Here is a 26,077-nt window from a genome sequence, read left to right on the forward strand (position 1 = left end):
CTTTGCCCCTGGCCTGGCGGCGGCTCCCTCCGGGGACGACGCGGGTGGGACAGCGGCGACGGGCGGGCTGCCAGGGGAGCTGCCGTGAACCTCGGTCCGCCTTCCCTCGCTCTCCCCCCTCCTTCCCTCACGCATCTGCCTTCGGCGGAGGCGGCTGCCGGCGAGCGGGCCGCTGGGGCCAGTGCCCCCGGCACACCCGCCCCGCCGCTGCTGGCGGAGGTAACTGGAGGTAACCGGGGCCCCAGGCCGAGCCGGGGGCGGGGGTGCCCCGGCCGCTGCCGGCGGCGTGCCCAGGCGGGGAACTGCAGGCGGCGCTGGCGGCGCCTCGGACAAAGGGCAAATTCATGTTGCCTTTCCTCAGCGCGGCGGCGGAAAGGCTCGGTGCCGGGCGAGCGCCGCTGCTACCGGACGGCAGGGGGGGGTGCTCCCTACGAAAAGAAAAGCCTCTTGTCTTCTGGAAAATGTTAAATTATGTCAGGTCATGTCGACTAATCATTACCAAGATCACCTTAAATTATTAGAAAGCTACTAGTTTTCCTTTTGCTCGTTTCTGGGGTTTTCGTGGGGTGTTTTTTTAAACAGAGGTTGGCACTAACGACAGGCAATGCGTGTGGAAAACCACCAGTTTCTCTCTGCAGCCCAACTTTTAATGAGAGCCAAATGCAAACTTGTCCTAGTGCAAAGTAGTAATACCAGTGGAAACGTTTTCCATTTATGAGTTTAAAAATGTATAATCGTAAATTGCCAACTGTACCAAAACCTATAATAGAACTGTCAAGTAGAAATTTACAAATTCAAACCTGAAAGCACAAATGAATTGACAGAGTTTCTTTTTCCAAAGTGTGAGTTGCAAAGCATGTACACAGTTCACTGGCATGTAGGCATGCTATTCATTGCAAAACTCTCTCCAAAGTAGCAGGAGGCCAGTAATGGAGCAAGTATTCACCGTGGGCCAGAGTCTGTCCTTGTGGAACTTCGCTAAGAAACCCTAACAGTTCTGCCAGCACTTATTGACCAGTGAGCAGTGTGTGAGACACTGTGGTGAAAGCCCTTCTGCCACCCTTAACCTCAGTATTGCAGAGCAACACGGCAGAGTTTACAGAGCCATCGCCTTGGTAACTGGACTGTTAACAGAAATCCCAATACCGAGCTCAGTCTGACAGAGTACAGCCTTGTCCTTCACACGCAGACAGAAAAAGTTACTTGGTTTTGCTTGTCTATCTCTGATGTTTCTTATTACTTTACAACTTTTTTTTGAATTTTGCATAAACTTAACATGAAACATGGCCCACAGATTTACAAAATATAGTGAAACTGCTTAGATCAAGTCACAGCAGCTACTCCATGTTTGTGAGAATTTGTATTTACAAGGGCAGCTCTTTAAGCTTCTTAAGGGTAAGAAATGAATAAAACCTGTGGATGACATAACAGCTTGCTAATCCTGACACATTCAGGTGGGGAATGAAAGGGGGAAGGCAGGATGTCAGAAGTGAGCAGGACACCCTTAGGAAACACTCTGCAAAACAGGTATTCTTGTAATAGAATCATCATAGAATGGTTTGGGTTGTAAGGGACCTTAAAGATCACCTAGTTCCAACTCCCCTGGATGGGCAGGAACAGCTTTCACTAGACCACTTTGCTCAAAGCCCTGACAGCCACAAGTTCTCTTTCAGCATGGTCCAGTGTCTCACCAACCTCACAGTGAAAAAATTAAAAAGGATTAGCAGTCAACAAATGTAAAATATCTGGCACAAATTTGCAGTGAACACTTGGAGATGCTCATCATGCTATTGTTCCCCCCATAACTTAACTCCATATTACTCAGTTTTCAGAAGTTTGTCTTGTAAATTATGTTACTTCGCTCAATTACCTGTTCATATTTAGATTCCTGCTTTCAGTAGCAATTCTGTAACCTTTAGATTCAAAAGCCATATAGTGCTTTTAACATTAATGAAGACTGTTCTTGGCATTTACAGAAGACCTTTCTCAGCATTCCATTGACATGCCACTTTGACATTTCCAGGAAATATGCAGTCACATGACTGTTACAGAGAAGCTGAAGGGTGTACATATATTTATATAATTCAGACAAGAACACAAAGCATCAGCACCTGCATTGTTTAAAAGTAGCATCCCATAATTTGTTGCTGTGGTATTTTTACTCCATGGATGTAATTCCTAGCAAGAGCTACCAAGTACTTACTTTGATACAGGGCGCTTTCTCTGCAAACTTCAGAAGATCTCTTCTGTAACGCTGCCCACAGCAGATCTCCTGGTTTCTGTGTTGATGGCAGGATACCAGCCATTTTGGAAACAAAATAAACACAATCCTGGCAGATTTCATATACCCAGTGAATCCCACACTTCCATTCCCAAAAGCTCCTCAGAAACTGCTCTATGCTCTACACTGAAAACTAGTAAGTATTGCTTGCTGATACAAGCTGCTCTGAACTAACTGAAAAGCACTGTTTATATTCATCAACAAAGGCTGGTAACCATGTTTGAAATTACACTGGCCGGTGCACTCCAACATACAACACAAGCTTGAAATTTATCGTCAGAAACACCAGCAGCTCTTTACAGAGCCTTCAAGCCATTATTCAGCTTTTAATTCTACTGAGTTACAATACCTAAGAAACATACCCTTTGGTATCTAAAAAGTGAGCCCAAGGTATCTCTGGGATAACTATGTCTTACAGAACTGGTGTTTGCCAGTGGAGCTAGCGATCAAAACTAGAGACAGCTAGAGAAAGTGTCCTTAACGTTTGGACTATAGCAGTAGAAGAGCAGCCTCTTTGTGACAGAGTAAGAAGAGCAGGCTATATTAAGCAGCTCATGCATTACCTCCTAGAACCTCTTGGAATCACTCATCCCTTTCCAATTTAGCCTTCTTCCAGAACCAAGGTTTTAAAGTTGCATTTAGTACTTTTCACTACACTGTCTGAACAACTTAGATAATGCTAACATTTTATACCAATGTAATTATCTCATCCAGGCCTTTCAACTGTCAGCTGACACTGTATCATTCTATTAATTACATCAGGTTGGGCAGAGAAAAGGTAGCAATATAAAAGTTGATACAGTGACGCATCCCAAAGCAGTGTATTGAGAACAAGCATTCTTAGTAAAAATGAGAAGATGAACCAGTTTCGATCTTTTATTGAATTAGCAATTCCTCTTTAACATTTATCTAAAGTTTTGGCAAATTTGCCCCCTCCTTCTCCTAAATTCTAGCTTTGCAGTTTTTTTCTAAAAGTCTTTTTAATCCATATTGTCTCAATCTTGTCTGAGACATGCAACAACAAAACTTGCATACTGAAACTACTGCATAAACTTAGAAATAGAAAAGATACTATGAAGGGCAGAAAAGGTTTCAAAAAATAAAATCCAGAAAAGCTGGATAGCTGTTGAAGTTCTGCCAGAAGAAACCTGAGACAAAATGCTATTTACCTGCACTGAGTATGTTAGTTCCTAAAATACTGGATTCAGTCCATCCAGTCTGCCTGCTGCTGAAGTGGTATGTCTTAACAAAAAGGATCAATGAAGCCATTATCTTCTATTTCTCCTCAAGATGTGGCTCTAATGTGCTATGTGTACAACATTAACATGGATAGTTTACTTGGGCACTTCCATTGGGTAAACATGTCCCTCTTGATGAAGTAACAGTCAAATTTCTCATCACAACCTGAAGCACAGCCATTGGATGCTTCTGTCAAGATTCTGAACTAATCCAAACCTATTCATCTTATACGAAGTAGTCTGTGGTCTTCAAGCATCTGTCTTGAGCCATTTGTGTAGTCCATGGCTTAATGATGAGATATTTTTGCCTCCTTGTGTGTTAACTTCAGGCTTGTCTAATTATGTGTTGTTGGTAAATAATTTACATTTTCCCTTTAAAGACCACAACCATCTGTGATTGCACCAGCTTTAAAAACTTTCAGAAAATGAAATTTGTGTCTCTGTTGCCTAAATTGGGACATGATTAATTCACAGTCCCCAGACTTTCCATATGTACACTATATACTGTAGTATTTCTGAAGCATTTTCCTATTCCAGGTTCTATTATTCTGTAATATTTGTATTACACATATTTACTAGTTTTATTACCAATTCTACATGACTGTGCTTTACACATGCCTAAGATTAACAACTCACATTGCTGTGACTGACATTTTCCTCACTTCCTCTCTCTTCTTTCCCCCATACTAACAGCCACCTATTTACAGCTACTCACACTAGCCAACAAACTGCTGGTAGTATAATGTAGCTTTGAGACAGTCATCAGCACTGGCTAATTCACAGCATCACAGAATGGTTTGGGTTGGAAGGGACCTTAAAGGTCATCTAGTTCCAAAGCCCCTGACATGGGCAGCAACACCTTCTACTAAACCAGGTTTCTCAAGGCCCCATCCAACCTGGCCTTGAACACTGCCAGGGATGGGGCAGCCACAGCTTCTCTGGGCAACCTGTACCAGTGTCTCACTACCCTCACAGGAAAGAATTTCTTCCTAATATCTAATCTCAATCTCCCCTCTTTTAGTTTAAAGCCGTTACTCCTTGTCCTATCACTACATGCCCTTGTGAAAAGTCCCTCTCCAGATTTCTTGTAGGCCCCCTTTAGGCTCTGGAGAATGCTGCTGTAAGATCTCCTCTAAGCTTTTCTTTTTCAGGCTGAATAAGCCCAGCTCTCTCAGTCTGTCTCCACAAGAGAGGTGCTCCAGCCCTCTTATCTTCTTCATGGCTTCCTCTGGATGCTGTAGGAGACTAGTTCCAGCTGCATCCTTATCCAGTCTGAGTACCACTGACTCCTACTGAAGGCACACTAAGCTCCTCTTTGGTTTGAAGAGTAGGTCTTAAGTTCTGGCAGAGGTAGCACAGGGAGCAGGACCGGGCCTTTGCCCTTTTGAAGGCTGTCTGTGACCTGTCGCATTTCACACGGCTGAGGAGACCTCACCCTTCAACCCCAGCTTCTACTTTTCTTCCGTTTTCTTCTATTGCCTGTGACCCCTCAGCCTGTCAGCACTGCAGCCGCCGCTCTACGCTTCCCCAGCACCTGCAGCCGTGAGCAGACGAGGCCATTACAGTAAAGCAGGGCCGCCCGAGCCCTTCCCCCCCGCAGGGGAGCAGAGGAGCTGGGACCACACTGGAAGGAAAGGGCGCTTCGAACTGGAGCCCACAAAGCACCGGTGGGGATGGGAACAGTGGAGGAGCAGCTCGGCCCTTCACACACACCCATGTCCCGCTCCCCTTGTCACCGAAATCCGGGATATAAACTAACCAGAAAGACAGGTTAGAAAGCCGGTATTACTTTATTACGGTACCGGGTGCATGAGGGATCGCTCTGCCTGTCATATGCACCGAGAAGAGACAATTTACAGCTTATTTATCTGCATTATATACATATTCATGGTAATTCTGCAAAGTGCCCATCCAATTCCCGTTACTCATTGCATATGGTGATTTGGGTAGGTAAGGCTGCTGTGCAAGTGCTGTGAATTTTGAGGAGTGGGCTCTGGGGGTCGTGGTGGTCCTTTGGGTAGAAATACCCCATTCATTGTACCCTTTTATGGAACTCCGCTACTGAAGAACACTGGGATGTGTTTAGTCTTTCCAATTAACTTCATGTTATTGTTTGGTTTCATTTATGATCCTGAAAGGTTCCTCGAGTTGTTTTCTTTCATAGCCGTTTGCCTTTTTCTTATCAACAGAAAGAAGGCATATATTGATTTGAGAGAAGACACGGTTCTCTTGTTGCATGCCTTCCTTATCTCCATATCCTCTATACACAGTAAAATTGTAGTTTAAGAACTTGTAGCCCTGTCTGGGTCTCCATATTCAGTGAAACACTAATTTGGTTTGCCATCAACCATACAGTTCCATACTAATTCGTCCCGCTTCCACCCTCCTCGCCCCTTCAGACCCAACTGCCCTCGCGCACACCCGCCGCTCGCGGCCTGACGTCACCTGGGAGGGCGGGAGCACGTCGCTCACATCCACACACCCAACAACAGCCTCCCCTGCGCGCGCACCCGGCCCCTCCCCGCTCCGGCCGGGCTCTGGGCGCTGATTGGCCGCCGCCTTCCCGCTTCCTTCTCGCCGTTCGAGAACCCGCCATTTTGAAAACCTTGTTGATTCCGGGGTGGAGAAGGAGAGTGACCGGGCTACCGATAGACCGACCGGCGGCGGGGCGCGGGTGTGTGTCGCTGTGCGTCGCGGCGCCCGGTCCCGCCCTCTCCCTCCTCCGGTAACTGTCGCTTCCAGCCGCTGCCGCAGCCGCGCCTGACGAAGGAGATAGGATCTGGGGCTTGAGCTGAGGTGGGTCCCGCCGCCATGGCCGTAACGGCGCCCGAGGGCGCGCTCCCGCCTCTCCCCCTGTCACCTTGCCGCGGCCGGGCCGTGCGGGGCTGAGCCAGGCGGAGCGGCCAGGGAGGCGGGCTGACGAGGGGAAATGAAATGGGGCCGCTGCGCAGCTGGACTTCTGTCCCGCCGGGGAGCAGGCGGTGTGCCGGGGGCGCTTGTCACTGGCCCAGCGCCGCCCAGGGGGCCGTCTGCCTCCCAGGCTTCGTCTGGGCGGCGGGCTGTGTTTTCCGCCGGAGTTGGCTCCCGGGCGCTCTGTCCGGTCCGGCGGAGGGAGCGGGGCGGAGCGGCGTCGCTGCCTGCTGGTGCGGGGAGGGGGGAGGCGCTCGCCGCTGCCCTGCCGCCCTATTCCTTGGCGGCCGGCTCCTTCCGGCGCTGTCCATCGTGGTCGCTTTCTCCGGCCTCCGACTAGGGAAAGAGACGGGTGGTGAGTCCACGTTTGAAAGGTGTTGGACAAGGGTGGGACGTGCTGTTTGTGCACGATTATCCTTGGGGCGGATTGCGAGATACTCTCTCCCTGACCAAAATACCCCCAACTAAAGTCTTCTAAAGGTGGCTTCCTTTTTCACTAAACAAGTTGTCCTCACGGACCTGGTTGCTGGAAACGCTAAAAAGCCTCTTTAATTTTCCTGTTCCGCTTCTGCCCTTGTTGAAAGGGTAAGGAAAGACAACTTGTAGTTCTTCACTTGCTCTTCCAGTTGTGCAGACAAATAAAGTTCAGAGTCATATAATGAAAAATTCGGGTTTCTTTTCCGTGTCAAATTAAATACCGGTAGCAATACCCTGAGAGAGATTTAATATTTTTTTTCCTTTGTGATTTAGCAAAGAATAGTAAACTTTTTTTCCTATTGGTAATATAGTTCATATTTTCTGTCATTTGGAGTGTTGCTGTTCTCTGACACCTGCTAATATTGCATATAAGCAGTTGGTTTAATTGTTCATTCATCTTAAACTCCTACAAATAATACTGACTTTATAGTATCGCAAAAAGAAAGTGTTTAACCACATGATACTTTTTCCACAAGGGCTTATACAGCTGATTATATATTTTGTTCCAGATCTGTAAACAGTGAAAGATTCTGAAAGCTAGATTATTTTATTTCACATTCTCAGTCAGTAAGGAAATGGTACTTGCCAAAGTGAGATATTTAAATTTTTAAGTTAACATTTCAGCCCTTCAGATGCTAAGAAAAGACTCCTTTTAAACATGCTGACTATGAAGCATTTATTCTTTTTTGTTGTAGATCTACAGATTAAAACTAAAAAGCATTTTCAAACCCTGAGATGTCTCAGCTATCTGAACTCTGAAAGCAATGTTAATTTTTTCTAAATTGTTCGTAACTTTTTATCCTTCGGCTCTTATTTCCCATCTTAATATGTAGCTTGTTCAACTTATTAGGAACCTTGTATGCATAGTTAACCATTATCAGAAATAACTATTCAGTTTATAATACAATGCACTAAAATACCGTAAACCATTACAGTTCTCCATAGATAACAGCATCAGCTGCTTTGAGTGGGTGTTTCCGAATGCTTCACAAAGACTTGTGTGCAGAAAGAGTTTATAACCTTTTAAACTGTCCTTAACCAGGCTAGTTGCAGAATGGATGGCAACTATTCCTCAGAAACCTTTTTTATTATGTTTATGCAGAATACTTTAGTGTCTTAAAAAATGTGAACAATCACAATACGAGCATTGTGATATCATGTAGACAGTAGAAGATGTTTTTAAAAAGTAAATTTCCTGTATTTATCATCTATAATGCTATATTGATAGTGGTTTCCCTGACTTGTTTTTGTAGAACCATACACCATGTCTTCTGTTGCTTCATCAAAAGAAGATACAATGTCATCTGAAAAAGCAGATGAAAAACAGTCTGAAACTGAAAACAAAGACAAAGCTGAGGAAAGTGATGAAGAAGAGGAAGAAGAGGAGGAGGAGGAGGAGGAAGAAGAAAAGGGTACTTGTTTTTCCACTGAATAAGTTGTCCTTTAAAAAATGCCAAGCATACTGAATGCATTCTCCTGTAATTTCAGCTAATTGTACAATTTTGGTTTAGGAAATTCCATGGTATATCTATCTCATGGGTCATAAATCACTTCCCAGTAGACTGTAACAGGTGACACTACAAACAGCAATGCTCTTGTTCTTCAGGAAAGATTGAAAGAATTGTCAGCATCCTGGGTTCCTACGCTAGGATTCTGGGGGAGGTTTTGCTGTTGTATAAACTTCTAGATGCTTGGAATAGGTAGCATCTTTTATGAAATTATCTGTATAAAAATGCATATCCAAAAAAGAATTCTCTTTTGCCAGTAACACTCTGAAGTGATTTATGTTTGCAAAAGAGAGACACTTCAAAAATCTGTGCCATATCTTTGGAAACAATACAGATGTCTTTGCTTAACTACTATGGATTAATTTACTGGGTACCAAAATTCAGTTATACTGGAGGGGGAATATCCCATTAGACGAACTTTGACAATATAAATCATAGCGATATCGTAGATGAGCAATCAAGGCAGGTTTTGTGTTGTGGCATGTAATTGAATAGGATAGTCAAGGAATACAAGATGTGATGAAGGAACTACTATGCAAAAATGTTAATTTCCATCATGAAATCTCTAGGCACCTGTTCTGCAAATAAACGCATTTATGGAAATAGAGCTGCTATATGACACAGTGAAAACTAAGTCACTCATGGTCTTGGATTCTTAAAAGGGCTAAAGGTTGTCTTTAGAAAAGGTAGTAGAAAGAAAAGAGATTATGCTGTTTGAATAGGGTAATTAGAATTAGGCTTTTAGAAATAACTGTTTTTTGTGTACACACAAGCATGTTTTGCTCTTTTTTCAGCAGATATGTATCCAGGCTTGATTATGTTCATACAGATTTTGAAGCTGCTTTCAGATGTTAAAGCCAGGACAGCCCGTATATTTAGTGCTAAGGGTAGTTTGATTTGAGGTCAATTATTTTAGTATGAAATGTTGAGGTCAAGCATTTGGTTTCTCTCCTGACATGACATTGGTAAAGTAGTCATGTGCAGCATATACATAAAACAATGTATTCATTGCTAGACAGTATCAGAATTACTGGAAGTAGTGTTCTTGTAGTATTTGTGACACTTGTATTGTTCCCTGCACTGGGTCACACTGTGTAGCCCGGTGAGGTGTAGTACAGTCCCACTGATCTTGTGTTTCTGCCTTTCCTGCTGATACATGTGAGACCTGCAGTCCAGTAGTGGGAAGAGAAAGTGTCTGCAGGCATGTTGGACTCTTCTTTTGCCCGTCTGGTGGTAGCGTTCCCCCCAGGAAAGCTGAAGTGGAGCTGGTGTGTGTAGGTTAAGTTGCATACAGGACTGTGGTTAAGAACTAGACTCCTCTAGTTACATATATACACACACGCAGAGATCCATAGAATCCCACTGACCTATTGGCGAAAGGTTTGAAAGTGTCATAGTAGCTGGTTATATCATAATCCATTTTTGGTTTGCCATGTCAAAAATTCAGTGTTGTATTGCTTGTCACTACAGTCAAATCTGCTCATGTAATAAAAAAATACTGTGTTTAAGGAAGCTGTCCTTTGCAGAAAAGAGTCTAATTGTTGAAGGGAAAAGGGAGAAAAAGAAGGTTGACCGACTGACCATGCAAGTGTCCTCGTTGCAAAAGGAACCTTTTACAATTACACCAGGTAAGCTTGTCCTGTCACATAAGAACTGTGAGTGTTGGGACTTATACTGAAACCTCTTAAAAGATCAGATACTTATTTGTTGTAGATGAGACCTAACTTAAGAGTCACTGTCCAATTTAAAATGATAAGGCTGTTATATGAAAACCCTCTTTTATTCTGTAACGTCAGTATAAACTGTAAAAGATAATGTTTACACTTACCTGGAATAGGATCTTCAGTACCTAGCCACCACTAAGGCAGGAGCAGTTATAATAAAAAGTAAATGCCAGGTCCTTGTACACTGGTGTAGGTACTGTCAAGTAAGGTCGACAAAGAGACTGTCAGTATGCCTAATTGATAGGAAGAGGCCTGCTTAATAGCTTCTTTGCTTTTTTAACAAAACAGTACATATTTAAAGTTATGAACATATAGTGATGAATGTGATGAATAGCATAATTGATTTTAATTGTTTCAGGAAAAGGACAAAAACTCTGTGAAATTGAGAGGATACAATTCTTTCTGAGTAAGAAGAAGACAGACGAACTTAGGAACCTGCACAAACTCCTCTACAACAGGCCAGGCACTGTAAGAATTTAAAATTAATCTTATACCTATTATTTCTCATGCATAGTGAAAATATCTTATTACGGTTTCTTAATTTTTACTCCATTTTAATGGGAGGAGGAGTGTTTTACCTTACGAGTATGAGCTGGAAATACTTTATGGCTCACATGCTATTAGCTGCTGACATGCAGATAATGGTCAGAATACTCCATGTAGTTCTTTTGTTGAACATAGCTTTTTCTTAGTACTTCTGTTTGCTTAATGTTTGAACCATGTTAATACACTGCTATTGACCTAGTGAATTTCTCGTTTAGTTTGCATAAAGCAGTAGAAAGTAAAACTACATTATGTGTAAAATCTTAATAGTGATTTTTGGCACATTTATTTAAGACAGTTAAAATATTAGTGAAAAATTATATGCTTGCTTTTGTATTTAAGGATGAAACTTAAAGAAAATGCAGTAGCAAGTCATTCTTGGAGCTCTTTATGTATGAGTGATTGTGCCTTAAATTTCAGGGTAAATAAGACCCATTTTCCTTGCTAATAGAGGGAAAACGGATGTAGAGAAATGTAAGCAGATTAAATATTACTACTTCAATACACATATCATATTTATAGGAATTTGTTTTTAATCTCTGTATTTTGGAAACCTGAACACCTAGCACAGAAACCAGGAACTGAAGACTACTAGTATAGATTCATGCTAGCTCACTAGTAGTACCTCAGACCACTGCTGCTAACGCAATGCTTGTTTAAATGGCAAAGAAAGATCTGTTGCCTCACGTATTCAGAAAAATAACAGTATATATTGACTAAAACCTACTTCTGTGAATTGCTATTTATTCATTATGGCAGTAGACCAGAGAATTTCTAACTTGGTGCATTCAAAGTTTTGCAAACTTTTGGATTGTCCCACAGTAGAATTTAATTGTTTGATAGGGAAGGTACCATGGCAGAACCATGTAACTTACCATTTAACTGGCTTTATCATAGAAGTTTTCAAATTGATCCATTTACCCTTCATGAAACCATCTTACCATCTTTGGGTGGAAGTACTGTGATACCATAACCTCTGGATCCACCTTTCCCACTTAAGATTCCAGATCTGAGACACACTACGAAGAAACTAACAACTGTTAGTTGTTAATAACTGGTTTAGCAATAGTAATTTATCTAATAAACTAATAACTGGTTTAGCAATAGTAATTTATCTAATAAATAATAGACACGTTTGCCATTTCTTAATTATGTCCAAATGATGTAAATTGATACTCCTAAACCATATTAATTAGACACAACTACTTTTGAAATAAAGCTCTCGCCCTTCTCTCCCGTACCACCTGATTACATTTCCACCTCACACCCCCCACACTTTGCTTTGCCCTCCCACATTTAGCTCTTTATCTATAGACTTACTGGAAAGTCCAGCTGGATTGCTGCAGCATCCCAGTGGTTTGAGTCCAAAGATATAAAAATATACTTATTTGCTTGGAAATATATCAGTATGGTTTCATCCAAAACTATATTTAATTGGTATTGCTGGAAATTCAGAATGCTGTTTAATATAGTTGAGATGTTGTCTTGTATGCATGTTCTGTATGTGCTTTAGATCATGATTAATGTTTTTAATAAACCATACCAATACCATCTGCAAATTTTCTCTAGGTGCTGGACAAAATAATTCTCTTTGGGAAAAGGAGCTTAGCTTTGGTAAAATTATAAGCTAATGGAGAAATACCAAGAACAAAATTTGTAGAACTGTTGAAAGTGAGTTCAAATTATTCTTGATAGTGTTAAAAATCTCAGGAGAATGAAAGATTCGGGGATATATTTTAACTTATTTTTTGGTTAAAAGAGAGAGAGTGAAAACCAAGAAATATATTGGTGTCTTGATGGGAGCAATTTTCCCACTGTAAAGGCTTTGCAGTGAAAGTTAACTCTGCTTAGACTACAAGTATACTGGTAGAAGCTGTAAACCAAGTGGTATGTGAATGCAAAAATTGGTCACGCTAAAGAAAAGGTTCAAAAGTATAATCATGCCCCAGTGTAAGACTTTAGAAAAGCAAGTAAAACAAATCTGCTTTAGCAGATTATATAGTAAAAATAAAATGCACTGTTCTGTAACAAATTTCATGGTATGAAGTATGCAACAGGCTAAATATGTTCATATTTGTGCAAACCTGTAAGTAATTATGGAATACATTCTAAACAAGCTTGAAATGGCAGGTGATTTTTACCTAGGAAGTTATTTAAAGTAACAAGATCACAAGAACTTGTTACTTTTAATCTCTGTATTTTGGAAATCTGAACAGCTAGCACAGAAACCAGGAACTAAATACTGCTGATACAGATGCATGCTAGTAAATTTGTTGTTGTATAGCTGCCATGACATAAATAAAGGCATGTATGTTATCACTTGAAAGGTATAACTTTTTGTCAACAGAAAGCTAAATGCTGGAATAGACTTGTATGCAAAGTTGACATGTAATTGGATGAAATCTTTTGAAAGTACTTGCATTGGAAAGTAATCTGTGTGTTCTGTTCCAGGTTGCTTCTCTAAAGAAGAATGTGGGTCAGTTCAGCGGGTTCCCATTTGAAAAAGGAAGTGACCAATACAAAAAGAAAGAAGAAATGTTAAAAAAGTAATTATTGCTTCTTATCATATCTTGACTCATGTTATACGCTCCTTTCTGTTTTCAAAATTTTACTTCAGCTTAAATATAATTTTAAGCTGAATGGCTATTTCCTAGAGCTCTGTGATCTGTTTCTGAGCTGATTTTTATCACACAAACCAATCTCTAAAGATGATTTTAACTATTACATGCTAACTAGCAGATTTTTCTGCAAAGTGAGAAGGAAGCATTTCCCCAGCGTTGTGAATACATTGTGCCCTGTTCATGCTGCAAACTTGCATCCTTCTATGCTTCAAAACCTTTCTCCTTCAGAATCAAAGTTATTTCTGCTTATGTATTAAACATAGTCTTATTCCTAGAATTGCTGTAGCAACTAGTCTATCAATATTTATTCTTTTACTGTCTCCTCACATTAGCTGCTTTTCTATTAACAGGATAAATGGCTGCAACTTGATTTTTGACTGTTCTGAAAGGGTTTTAAAATGCCCGTGCATATCTGTTCAACTAGTTGTGACAAGAAAAAAAAAAAGTAGTAACAGAAGAACTCCTAAATTCCACCCAATTGATTCTAAATCTTTTTTTAGCATCAGTTTGTTGATAGTGTGGAGGCTTCCAAAATTAAAAATTTGCAAATCTCCCTTTTTGCAATTTTCTTGCAAATCTTGGAATTGCAAGATACACAATTTTCTAGGACTATGGTTTGTGAAATACATGTGAATCTATAACACAAACTGTCTCAGGATGGGAATATTAACTGTTTCCGATTGGTTTTATTGGATAATGTTTTCCTTCATCTACAGGTCACAAAATATTTTTGTACTTATTTTTTGTATTTTCAGTATGAAGGAGCTACTAGTTAAGTTTTATTACTCTCCACTCTTCAGCAAATACTCTGAAACCTGACTGTTCCATTAAGCCCCGCATGCCTGCATTACTGTGTTAAATTCTGCTGCTGTTCATAGCTATGTATGAGATGCTGCTGATTAGATTATTAATTTATTCTATGTGATTGATTTCTGCCCACACTACATTTGCATGTCATCATGTTTTAACACCATTGAATGAGGTGAACAAAGGACAAAATTTATTTTGCAGAATCTGACTATTCTGGCTATAAATTAGAAAGAATGAGGGTTGAGGTTGATGTGTGAATTAGAGTTCTTGTATTTTGTAAGTCAAAAATACTTGCTGTGGAAATTACTGACTCAGATCTTTGTGTGCACTTGTTTATTCCACATTTGAACTGCATTTTAATACCTAGGATTGCTGTTACCTGCAGATGTACCATCAAAGTATTAGAAATATTAAAGGTTGGTTCCAAGTTAAAATACAAGGACAAATGCCATGTGTAAAATAAGTTCTAAGCATTTTTAGTTAAAGCAGTAATAGAACCATAAAATCCTTAATTTAGTATACAAGGTCTTGAAAGTCTGAAACAAAGTTTGACACTATGCAGTTTTAAAATCTCTTAAGCTAACTTGCCTTAACTCTACAGTATTATTGTCTTCCAAAATGCAAGAGACTGACTTTGATTCTGCAGGAATACCTTACAAGTATTCAGTGTGTGCCCAGAAGCTAAACAGGAAGGCTTTCCACACAGTAAGATCACACAAAATTTCTTACAGCCTTGTCTAGAAAAATGATTGAAAGAATTTATTTCATTGTTGGAAGGATGGTGAATGAACTATACTTTGAGGTTGGGAGATACATCAGACTGTCAAAATTTCCTCTACCCATGCCCTAAAATATCAGAGAACAAAGTTGTTCTGCCCCCTTAAAAGTCTGAGTTTAAAGGGACAGTCTGAAATGAAATGCTACTTTAGGGAAGTTGTAGGCCACCATGGAGTAGCTGCACTGGCTTTAAACGAACTAATAAATAAACAATAAAAAATAAGTTTCCTTTTAATTTGATTATCAGAACTAGCTATTAAACTTGTGAAAAATGGTCAGACAACAAAAGCCACTTTTCAGGCAGCATTGTACAAAATGAGTGAAAAGTATAAGCATTTGAAGGGAAGTAAGGGGTAGAGTAAGTAGGGGGTTTTGTGGTTTCGTTTTTAAAATCTCATCATGCTTCTATCCTGATGTCATACCCTCACAGGATCTTACTCTCTCTTCACTTTTTTCAATACCAGTGGAACAAATGATAAAGCGGGGCAATTGGTTCAAGATCCTTTTGGATCTTGAAGGGGGTGAATGTCAGAGCTTCTCATAACCTTGTATCTTCATCAAAGGTACTGCCGTAATGGGGTAAGGAACCAGAGAAAATTAAGGGAAGACCCCATGGTCTTGCAGCCACTGGATACATTGTCCCAAGATTGATTCTTTTCAATATGGTAGGTTAGGAAAGATGCTGGAGAAGATTTTCCTCCTCTCCCCCCTAAGATTTTATAACATTTTTTTTATATATCCTACTTTACACACATATGGATTTGGAAATTTTGTTTTATTTTGCTTTATGTAATGGGGTGTTGTTTCTTTGTGTAAGATAGGTAAGACTGGAAATGTAGTTAAGTGTTTGGTTGCAGACACAAACCAGATGGCAGCTTCAAGGAGTCAAATGTTGACTGATTGTTTAGGATGTGATACTGATTTTTCTCTAATTTTTTTTTTTTCCTTCCCTCCTCTCCCCAGATTTAGAAATGCAATGTTGAAAAGTATCTGCGAAGTTCTTGACTTGGAAAGATCAGGTGTTAATAGTGAGCTTGTAACCAGAATCTTAAACTTCTTAATGCATCCAAAATCTTCAGGCAAGGTGAGATGCAGGTTGTTACACTCACTTTTGCAGCTCTGTTCTGATGAAACATGCAGCTGTCTTTGTTGTTTATTATTTGCATGTTATCAGTGGTGATACAGTTATGTTGTATCTTCTGAAGTAGCAGTGGCTCTTGAAAGAGAGTAGTTCTACTCTTGCAGGCATCTACAATGGGGTGAGGGCTTAGACACTATATGCTTATATGTAAGTGCACCTGTTATACACTGTTAGTGCACATATGTACTCAATGCAGGAAACTATACCCGAATACCATAAGTAGCTTCTGCTTTATGGGTGAAAAGAGGGGAATAAATCTGCTCCTTTGAGCAGGAAAGGAAAAAAAAAAAAGGTGTCAGCAAAGGAATAAAACATCAAAGGACAGGAAAATAAGCAGTCAGATGTTACCTGGGTATGCTGCATACAAGCTGGCAAGTGAATGCGATCACATTTGGTCATCACGAGATTAAATTTGTTGTAACGCTAGGAAAACTTGCTTTGGCTAGTATATGCTTGTATACTAGATTTTGCTGCCAAGACTACAAAACTTTATTGATCTTGGGGTTTCGGTTTTTAATCTAAAAGCAGTACTTGAATAGTTAGACTGTTCAGGAAATTCTGCATGCTGACTTAGATGCACTGGTACTGAATGACAACAAAATGCAGTTTTGCATAAGACGTGTCAGAATTCCTGCCTCTAAGTCTTCGGAAGAGCTGTCAGCTAATTTGTTACCAGAAAAAAGTGTACTTTTGTGAGTTGGGAGGATATAGGTATGCAAAAAGTTCCTGCTAGATTGCTTTTCTTGCTTCCCTTCCCTAACCCCCAACCTTTGAAGATTTGTTTGGTTAGGGGAGTGAAAGGGCTGCTTAGCTTAGGACTGAAATTTCATTTTACTCAGCTCTATCCCTGCAATGAATTTCTGCTTAATAAGAAATGTTATGGCTAAAGTTTAGTATATAAAATAGTCCTGTGTTTTGGTACCAAGACTCAAGAGACCTCTATATTTGTTTACTTTCATGTGATTTGAAGTAATTTATATTTTTTAAATTAACTTTTGTATTGGTACTTGGATTACACACATCCTTGTTTCTCAGCCATTGCCAAAGTCCAAAAAAACACCAAGCAAAGGTGGCAAAAAAGAGCGCAGTAGCACTGGAACAACAAGAAAAGCAAAACGCACCAAGTGTCCAGAGATCTTGTCAGATGAATCCAGTAGTGAAGAAGATGACAAGAAAGAAAAAGATGACTCTTCAGAAGAAAAAGAAAGTGAAGATGAGGTAATGAGGATTTTTGTTTGCTTTTCAACATAGGGCTAAAAACATTTGTCTGCAATTTATCATTACATAGTTGTTCTTGATTGGTAATTCTTGGAACCCAGTTGGGGAGTAAGTGATGTTTAGCTAAATGAATGGTTTAAAAAAAAAAAAAGAAAAAGGGAACATCTGCAATTTGTAAGAAATTTTCAGCATTTTTTAGTGTGTTAGAGAATCAGTAAGATAAAAGCCAAAAGTTCTGATTCTTGGATATATGTATGCACCTTATAAAACCATTTGTTTTACATCATTTTGGATTAGCCAGGATTTCAGGCATAACTGATTGCATTTCTTGTATCATCTGTGATGACTTTGTTGTAGTTTCATAAAAATTATCAGTATCTATTTATATCTGCTTTTTTCTGTGTAGGGTATGATTGGATACCTATGACTTAAGTTTGAATTCAGTAAATTTCTCTGATCTACCTAACTGCATTGATTTGGGGTCTTTATTCCATATTTCTCCTGGATTTTATGTTCTAATATCTCTTAGGATTCTGTGTCTTGAATCACAGAGATAGAGTGAGCAACATAGTAAGCAGCCTAACAAAGATCCCTGCAACCTCCAAAGTGCTCAGCAATAGTTGAGCAGACTGAAGTCTTTGGAAACTGAAGTTGAATTGCATAAAAGCTTAAGTATTAAAGGAGCACTAGTATGTCAAATTAGTTTGAATGTAGGAAATCAAATGGAAAATGGCTACATTTGTACAACTTTAAGATTACAGCATTAAGAAGGCTAGATTCATGGCACCCTTTAACATACCACAGGTTGAAGGATGTAGGCATCAAAGCATTGCTGCCCCAGCTTGTGGGAATCCTGCACATGGAGCGACTGGAATAGATCGTGCTCAGAGTTGTGTCTTTTGATTGCAACTCTTCCTTTAAGCAATTGTCATGGTTTAAGCCCAGCCATTAACTCAGAGCCATGCAGCCGCTCGCTCACTCCCCACCTGTTCCCGAAGGGATGGGGAGGAGAATTGAAAGAATTTAAATCCCATGGGTTGAGATAAGAGCAGTCCAGTAACCAAGGTATAATACAAAACTACTACTACTCTTACCACCAATAATAATAATGATAAGGGAAATAGCAAGGGGAGAGAATATAAAACTAAAAGGGGAAAAGGAAAAGAAAACAATAAACACAAGTGATGCACAATACAATTGCTCACCACCTGCTGACCAATACCCAGCCTGTCCCGAGCTGTGATCTGGGCTTTCCAGGTGACTCCCTCCAGTTTATAGACTGGATATGAAATACCACTTCAGCTAGTTTGGGTCAGGTGTCGTGTTTGTACTTCCTTCTGGCTTCTTTTGCCCCTCCTTGCTGTCAGAGCATGGGAGACTGGAAAGTCCTTGGTCAGAGTTAGCATTACTTAGCAAAAACTAAAAAACATTGGTGTGCTATCAGAGCTGTTCTCAGACTAAAGTTGAAAACACAGCACTGCACCAGCTTCTAGGAAGGAGAAAAAATAACTGCTACAGCTGAACCCAGGCCAACAATACAAAAAGTTGTAGTTATCTGGAAGCAAAAGATACCTGAAATATTTTTGTATGCTTTGGGAGCGTCATTTTGTAAGAAACTGAAATCTGAGTCCCGGGTTTGTCTTCTGACTTTGTACCTGGTGATTGAGCTTTTAGCAGAAATCTGAAAGTTGAAAAATCTTTCGTTTTCACTCTTTAAAAATTAAATAAATCTTTACAATTATTTAATGAGCTAATTATAATTTATTACAAATAGAAAGCTGTAGCACAGAGAAACTTCTAGTACCATCAGAAAGTTCTCACTGCTTAAGAGTCCACATAGAAGGACAATGTGAAATCTGAAAGAATGCAGGAATACTGTTTATGGACATATTTCCCCCCTGTAGTATACGGGTAGAAATTGCCAGCAAAACTCAGTAATCAAGTTTGCTGATTTAGTTTGTATTGACAGAAATGGTATTTTCTATTGTGGAAAAGATGTATGTATTGTTTGAGTAGAAGCCATCATTTTCATCTTCTGGTTTTCTTCTTTATAGCCTCCTAGAAAGACATCTAAAAGAGAAAGATCTAGAAAGAATACTTCCAAAACCAAGAAAGCCGTGAAGAGTGCAAATGTCAAGAAGGCAGATAGCAGCACTACTAAAAAAAGTCAGAACAGTTCTAAAAAAGGTAAATGCTTTAAATCTTTCATTGTACGTTGACTTGTGGCTTAACTGGCATGCTTATTAGAAAGCAAGATTTTGCGCCTAATTGTGAAAGAAAATAGAACTTGGTGGATCCTTGGCTTGCTACTTGATGTTTTTTAACTTGTAACAGCAATTAAAAAAAGGTCTTTGTTGGGAATACTTTGTAACTTTTGTTGAGTACATATATATACTTTGTGTTTGCATATAAACTGAAAATACCAGCTGAGTTTTCCTTGCAGCTGGAAGAATGCTAGCAAAATTCTGTTGGTGCATCTTTAATGACTCCACACAAATCTTATCGATCCAGAAGTATATATTCCCACTGTGCATGTCCTTTGTTGAGCAGCTTGTTGTGGGTTTTGTTAACATAAATATGGGTTCTACATGTGTCCTATTGATATGCATAAAAGCTATCCTTATATTGAGTTTATTAACACCTGTGTAAAGATTGCAGCAGTGCAGGTGGGGAGAGTGTTTTCTTTCTAAGCAGCTTTACAGAAAAAGATCAGGGTAGGGGTGCAGGTGGTTCTCACAGACGGCAGGTCGAACCCAACTCAGCAACTTGCCTTTGTGATAAGGAACACTGATAGCACTCTGGGCTGTTTCAGCACATGTGTAGCCAGCAGCTTGAGGGAAGTGATTCTTATGCCCTGTTTGGCCCTTGTGAGTCTGCCTCCAAGAGCAGAGTCCAGCTTTGTGCTCCTGGGTGCATGACAGACATGGACATAATGGAGTGAGTCCCATGGAGGATCACCAAGACGGCCAGGGGACTAGAGCACGTGATGCAGGGAGAGAAGCTGTGGGAGCTGGGCTTGGTCAGCCTTAAGAAGAGATAGATAAAGAGGGATCATAGTGCAGTCTGCAACTATTGAATGGGAGAGCATGGGGAAGGGAGGACCAAGCTGTGCTTGGAAGTGCACAATGAGAGGATGGGAGGCACCAGGCACGAGTTGCCACCAGGGAAATTGCAATTACAGGTATGGGACAGAAAAGCTTCACCATGAGGTTAGTCACATGGAAACAGGGCCTGGAGCAGTTGTAGAATCCATGTTGTTGGAGGTATTCAGAATTCAGCCTGTCGGGGCCCTGAGCAGCCAGTTACACTTGGCCCTGTTTTGAGTAGCGGCTTAAACCAGATGATCTTCATAGGTCCTTTCTCACTTGAATTTCTCTTGCTTTCTGAGGTAACAGCCATGCCTCTGTCACAATGGTAGTATGAGTTATTAATGTAGCATATATTCATGCTGCAAACATACTTCATTTAATGCCGGCAATTGACATATGCATGCTATAGCAGACATCAGTTTGGACTAATTACCCTGCTTTTCAGCATGTTAAGGGATGGTTAAACTCTCATGCATAGAATTATGCTGAACTTCCTTCATAGCTTTATTTCTCAGCAGAGTTAACTGGCCTGTGCTGAACTCTGTATTTTCAGATTGGCTGCTGGCAGTACTAATGTGACTGATTGTGTGTGTGCATTTTAGTTTGTCATCAACACACACACACACACATATAAATGTCGTGTATGTGTTTTGCATATAAGTTGTGTAAAATATTCATAATTTCTTTTGTACTCTTCCTGTATTTCTGTTTTGAGTATATGTTCTTGGTACAAAATTCAAAATGTTAAGTAGGTCTTTCTGTGAGCTCATTATCTACATTGTTTGGCATCTGCTAATGTTTTTGTTGTTGTTGGCAGTGCAGGAACTGAGTGGAATTGTTCAGTCTAATTTTTTTGCTGCTGGAAGAGATTGTAGGAGTGTCCTATGCCTCTTGACTGAACTTCCTTTATGTTTCTCTTAATTTGTTGTCGTGTTTTTTCTGATAGCATGTTTAGTAATGCAGCATTCCAAAATTACAAGATCCTTGTACACAGCGCTGCTGGGGGAAAAAAAAAAATCAAATTCCTTTTTAAAGCAAATAAGTACATTTTTTTTTTAATTTTTTTTTTAAGGGCCCTGAGATCTCAATTTAAAATTGGTATGATAAACCACTTTTTAGCTTGATAGATTAATCTGTCCCATACCTTTCAGAGTACATATTGATTTATAAACTGATAGTTCGTCAAGAGCAGTAAGGATTCATAAATAAATGTAGTGCTGACAGCGTTACCTTTATCTTCAAATAAATGGTCTGGTAAGGTGTCTATTTTAAGGGAGAGTATCTGTATCACATATTTGGGGAAAGTTTTGATAGTTTCTGTTTTGGAGGAAGAAAGCAGGCAAATTGAAAACCTTTTATTACAACTGAAATTATTCTTCCTGTTTAGAAAGTGAGTCTGATGATAGTTCAGATGATGAACCTTTAATTAAAAAGCTGAAGAAGCCACCCACAGATGAAGAAATTAAAGAAACTGTCAAGAACTTGTTGGCCAATGCAAACTTGGAGGAGGTCACAATGAAACAAATTTGCAAGGAGGTAAGCAAGTATGATATTGCAGTTTCATCTTAAGCAACAGGTTGTCTATGAACTGACTTTTGTCATTATATCAGAAATGGAGGTTTGCACTTTGCACAATGGTTCAGAAACAAACTAGTTTTGCATTGATTTATTTACTTTCTAACAGCTTTAACAAGGAGAGCTTTAATCTTAAGGAATGCAACACTGATACCCAACATTAGAATTGAAATCCCCAAAGAAAAAATAGCTACATGGAAAGTTAGCAGTATTACCTCCAAAACAAATGCCGTGTACTAAATTACTTGAGATGTTGAGAGGGTGCAGGAGCTTGCTACTGACAAGAAGGGAGGGCTGTGCCCTGCTCTCTAAATTTCTCCTACTCTTTGTTCTCATTCTTCATATGTGCTCTTTCGGAGTCCATTCAACTCTCATTTATCAGCAAAAAAGTTAATAGTTCTTATCTGCGTTAGTTGAGTTGAATGAATTCAGCAAGGAATTCATTGATTGTCAGGACAGATGCCAACAAGAGTCCATGTGGCTGGGAAAGGTAGGCAAAAGTTCCTACATGCAGACAATACTGTTACCTTGATGTTTTCTATAGTCAAACTGTGTGTTTGTTTTCCTGGTACTTCCAGGAGGTTGTCTTGAGAAAATTAAACCAGAAGTTATGAGAAAACTATTTATTTATATTCTGTACAAACTTTTTGTCACAGTCATTTCCTAGTCTTTCTAGAAGTCTGAAATTTGATATACTGAACTAAAATACTTTGCATTGGTTGTCAGTGTTGGTATCTGTTTCTTGTTTCTTTGTTCCTCTCCCACCCGTTAACCAAAAAATAGTTGTAGAATAGCACTCAGATACATTGGCTTTTCTGTTAGTCACCTGAAAGGATCACAATTTTACTTACTACCAAAAAAAAATAAGTAAGCATCAGGATTTGATATTTGTTTGGCTTCCTATGCTAGTGTGGGGGTATCTGACAGTTAGAGAGCATGGAGAATTCTTACTTGCCTGATAAGGCAAGCTATGCATTCCAATTTATTAATGTGAAAAATTATAGCATGAGTTTTGTCAGTGACTGAGATAAAAAAGAGTATTTAAATATTTATGTGGTCAAAATAAAGACAGAAAATAAGCTTTTCACTTCCCGTAATTAACAGAGGGCATTTTGGTATATTAGAAATACCAGGTTTTGCCCTAATTTCATTTAAGCAACTTCTGTTAATACAGTACATTGAATGAAAGTAATTTTAGGTTTGTTTTGTTGTGTGTTTTGTTTTGTTACTTTTTTTTTTTTTAGGTGTATGAAAACTATCCTAGTTATGATTTATCTGACAGGAAAGACTTCATTAAAAAAACAGTCAAAGAGGTAAAAATTTTATCATTTAGAAAATGTGCTGGGTTGGGGTGTTTTTTCTTCAGCCTTTTAGAATGGAGCATGGCATCCTGTTACAGTTTTAATAGCCTCCTGTATAGTATTGGAAGTTTAGTGGTCCAGTAAACCTGAGCTCTGGTCCTAATTTGATTTTTTTTTTTTTTTTTCCTATTGTATCTCTGCTACTGTCATGAGTTTCTTTGGTAAGCAGAACTTAAATTAAAGCTATCATGCTGTCGTCATTTTTGATGACTTTTACTCTCTGAAAGCTATGCATTTGCTTTAAATGACAGCCTTGATTGCAAGGTGCACTGTAATTCATGCACTGACCACATATATATTTTGTGTAACAATGCTTGAGGTTGTATAAGTTCTGCAGACCTGTAAGCTTTGGCAAGGAGAGAAGGCAAAAAGAGGATAGGTAGCTTTCCTCTACATTTGCTCCTGGTAGGTCAGTTATTATGTTGCCTTCAGGTTTGCTGCTCTGAAGATTAGTGATCTAATGTATTCATGACAAAGGATTTGTACTCTGGTCTGTGGCTGGTGATTAGTCAAAAAAAATTTCAAGTTCAATTACTTTTGCTTGCCCCCAGACTAAAAATGGAACCTGAGAAGTGAGGTTTTCGTAGCGGAGTTAATAAAGTAACTTTCTCTCGTGGCTTCATTTGCATATGTTGATATATGGCTATCTAGAAACAGTTGTCTGTGTGCTGTGCGTACATATGTCGTTATCAGTGAAGGTGTAAGAGAGCAGTTTGCTGTAGGGATGTTCTTGGGGGTTTGTGATAGCTAAAGTAGAGTGCATTTTCTTGATAGTCTGATGGAAAAGGAGTAGCTGTATGTAATTGGATTGAGAGAAAGGAGAAAACTAATACACTTCTCTTTTCAGTTGATTTCATGATCTGATTTGACTGGGGAATGAAGATTCCTGGTTTTATGTTCCCATGGATTTGAAGATCTGATAGGCACCAGCAAAAGGAATGTGTGTTACCCTTGGTGGTATTTAGTCAGAGCTGATTCTGCTGATCTAATGTTGAGTGTTAATGTAAATTGCTTTGTGTGTCTTTTTGTTTTAGTTTGGTTTTTTGCTTGTTTTGTTTTTTGTTTTTTTTTTTTTTTTTGGGGGGGGGAAACAAAGCTGCATTTGATGCAGTTTTTAGTTGAACATACTTAAGCTTCCTGCATGGCAATAAATGTTCCCTTTTTATAGTTTTTGTACATTTTGAATTGCTTTGTATAACTAGATTCATTAGAACCATCATAGCTTTTCAGTGTGGATTACTAGCTTGCAGGAGATTTTAAAATTAAGTAAAATGAAAGCTGCTTATCTACACATATACATGCAGAGACTGGAGTATTGCAGTGTTGGTTATAAAGATATTTTGAATACATATCTATTCTGAAAATAACAAGAGTTAGTCACATGTTAATCTCTTTTATATTCTGATACATTCTACAGATGCAGAATTACTCTGAATCTAGATTATTGTCTTGCATGTGTAGGCACTGAGAGAACTGTCAAAGCATGGTAACTAATTGGCATAAAGATGTTATTTTTGTACTTTCAAAAGGCTTTCTGTTGTGTATATAAAGTTATTTCAGATTTCTTTTGTGCAAATCAGTTTTTTAATCTTGTTATTTTAGAATTTATGACATGAAATGTCAGTGTTCAGCAGTGAGGCTATGATGAAAAGTAGTATGCAGAAGTTTCATGAAGCTACAAACAAGTTGAGGTTTTATGATGTTTGTCCTGTCTTGCCTTGTACAGAAACTAAGCTGTAGTTTTGTACTTAAACTTTTCAGCTTATAACTTTGTATAAAAGACTATGGATACATTTGTTTCAATGGCTTGAGAAAGTAAATGAATCCCTCCACAGGCTGTAGGAAAATCTGTAAAGGTCACTTTGCAAAAAAATCTTTAGTGTCTTGACTTGATGGCCTAGCATCTTGGAAGTGGGTTTCCAAGATGTACAGCTGGGAGGCTCAATAGTTTTGGAAATCCACAGTGGGGCTTTTGTATTGGATAGTGCTGATGTGTGCGGTTAAGTTCTCTTCTGCATGCAAAAGCTCTTCTGAACCTGAGCCTTGGTGCTTCGACATAGACAATGGTACTTCTAAGCCTGTGGTCTTGAACTTTGGCCCACAGCTTTACAGATCAAAGTGAACTCTTTGCATAAGTTTTTGTTCTTTGGGTTTCTGTTCTTCATATACCTTGGGAAATCCTACACTTACAATTATGAAACTAATAATTGCCAAAGTGTGGGCTGCCATTAATGCCATGAGCACAGAATCTCTCTGACTGTAGTATTGCTGAAAGACAAAGCATATTTTTTGAATTTTATTGTACAGTTGGGAAATATGGGTTCATAAAGGATTTAAATTCTGAAAATGTTCAGCCAGTTAGACTATTATTCTTAACATACTTTTTGAATTTCTTTGCGTGTAATGGTTTATAACAAGGCTGAATGTAATGGGGGGGTTTTGTATTCAATAAATAGCTTTCACAAAAATGTAAATCAATTTCAATGATCTAATATTTGCTTAAATGTATAGTAAAAGAAAAAAAATCTGTACAGAAACAAGGTTGTCTTTATCTCATCTTGTAGAAACTAGTCAAGCCTTTTTCATCAGGCTTTTCTGTTTTAAAGAGACTATTGCTGAAATGTATGTCCTTGTACCAGCGTACAATTTTGTATGTTCTGTAAGGTTGGTTTGTTTTTATTTGTTTTTTTTTTTCCTTTCCTAGAACTGCCTTAGCGTAAAAAACACTTTTTCATTTACAAATAAAAGCAACAAAAGTTTCCAAGTCCTACTTAAAAGCAAGAAGTTTTTTCAAATTTTCTTGG

The 26,077-nt window shown here is 39.2% G+C and overlaps 3 protein-coding genes across 4 annotated transcripts in view; 1 reads left to right on the forward strand and 2 right to left on the reverse strand.

Annotated features, from left to right (window-relative positions):
• RNF144B (ring finger protein 144B) overlaps nt 1-261 on the reverse strand; it is an 88,187-nt gene extending 87,926 nt beyond the window's left edge. The window contains exon 1 of the mRNA XM_065667239.1: nt 1-261. The gene's annotated coding sequence lies outside the window, so the exon portion shown is untranslated.
• Nucleotides 128-8,172, reverse strand: LOC136009038 (nascent polypeptide-associated complex subunit alpha, muscle-specific form-like). Its single transcript, XM_065669124.1, has 3 exons — nt 8,148-8,172; nt 6,030-6,765; nt 128-428 (listed from the first exon to the last, which is right to left on the reverse strand). The coding sequence occupies exons 1-3, from the start codon at nt 8,170-8,172 to the stop codon at nt 128-130; spliced, it is 1,062 nt and encodes a 353-aa protein (XP_065525196.1).
• On the forward strand, nt 6,082-26,037 carry DEK (DEK proto-oncogene). 2 transcript variants are annotated; one of them, XM_065667241.1, is made up of 11 exons: nt 6,082-6,315; nt 8,160-8,318; nt 9,941-10,042; nt 10,497-10,606; nt 13,133-13,227; nt 15,853-15,973; nt 17,066-17,248; nt 19,303-19,435; nt 21,725-21,873; nt 23,157-23,225; nt 24,121-26,037. In XM_065667241.1, exons 2-11 carry the CDS (start codon nt 8,171-8,173, stop codon nt 24,130-24,132), a joined length of 1,122 nt encoding a protein of 373 aa, XP_065523313.1. In that variant the 5' UTR covers nt 6,082-6,315; nt 8,160-8,170; the 3' UTR covers nt 24,133-26,037. The 2 variants fall into 2 exon arrangements, with proteins under 2 accessions (XP_065523313.1, XP_065523314.1); XM_065667242.1 differs by lacking the exon at nt 6,082-6,315 and adding an exon at nt 6,690-6,784.
• Nucleotides 26,038-26,077: the final 40 nt, after the last annotated feature.

This window comes from Lathamus discolor, chromosome 2 (assembly GCF_037157495.1).
Source record: "Lathamus discolor isolate bLatDis1 chromosome 2, bLatDis1.hap1, whole genome shotgun sequence".
Taxonomy (NCBI): Eukaryota; Metazoa; Chordata; class Aves; order Psittaciformes; family Psittacidae; genus Lathamus; species Lathamus discolor.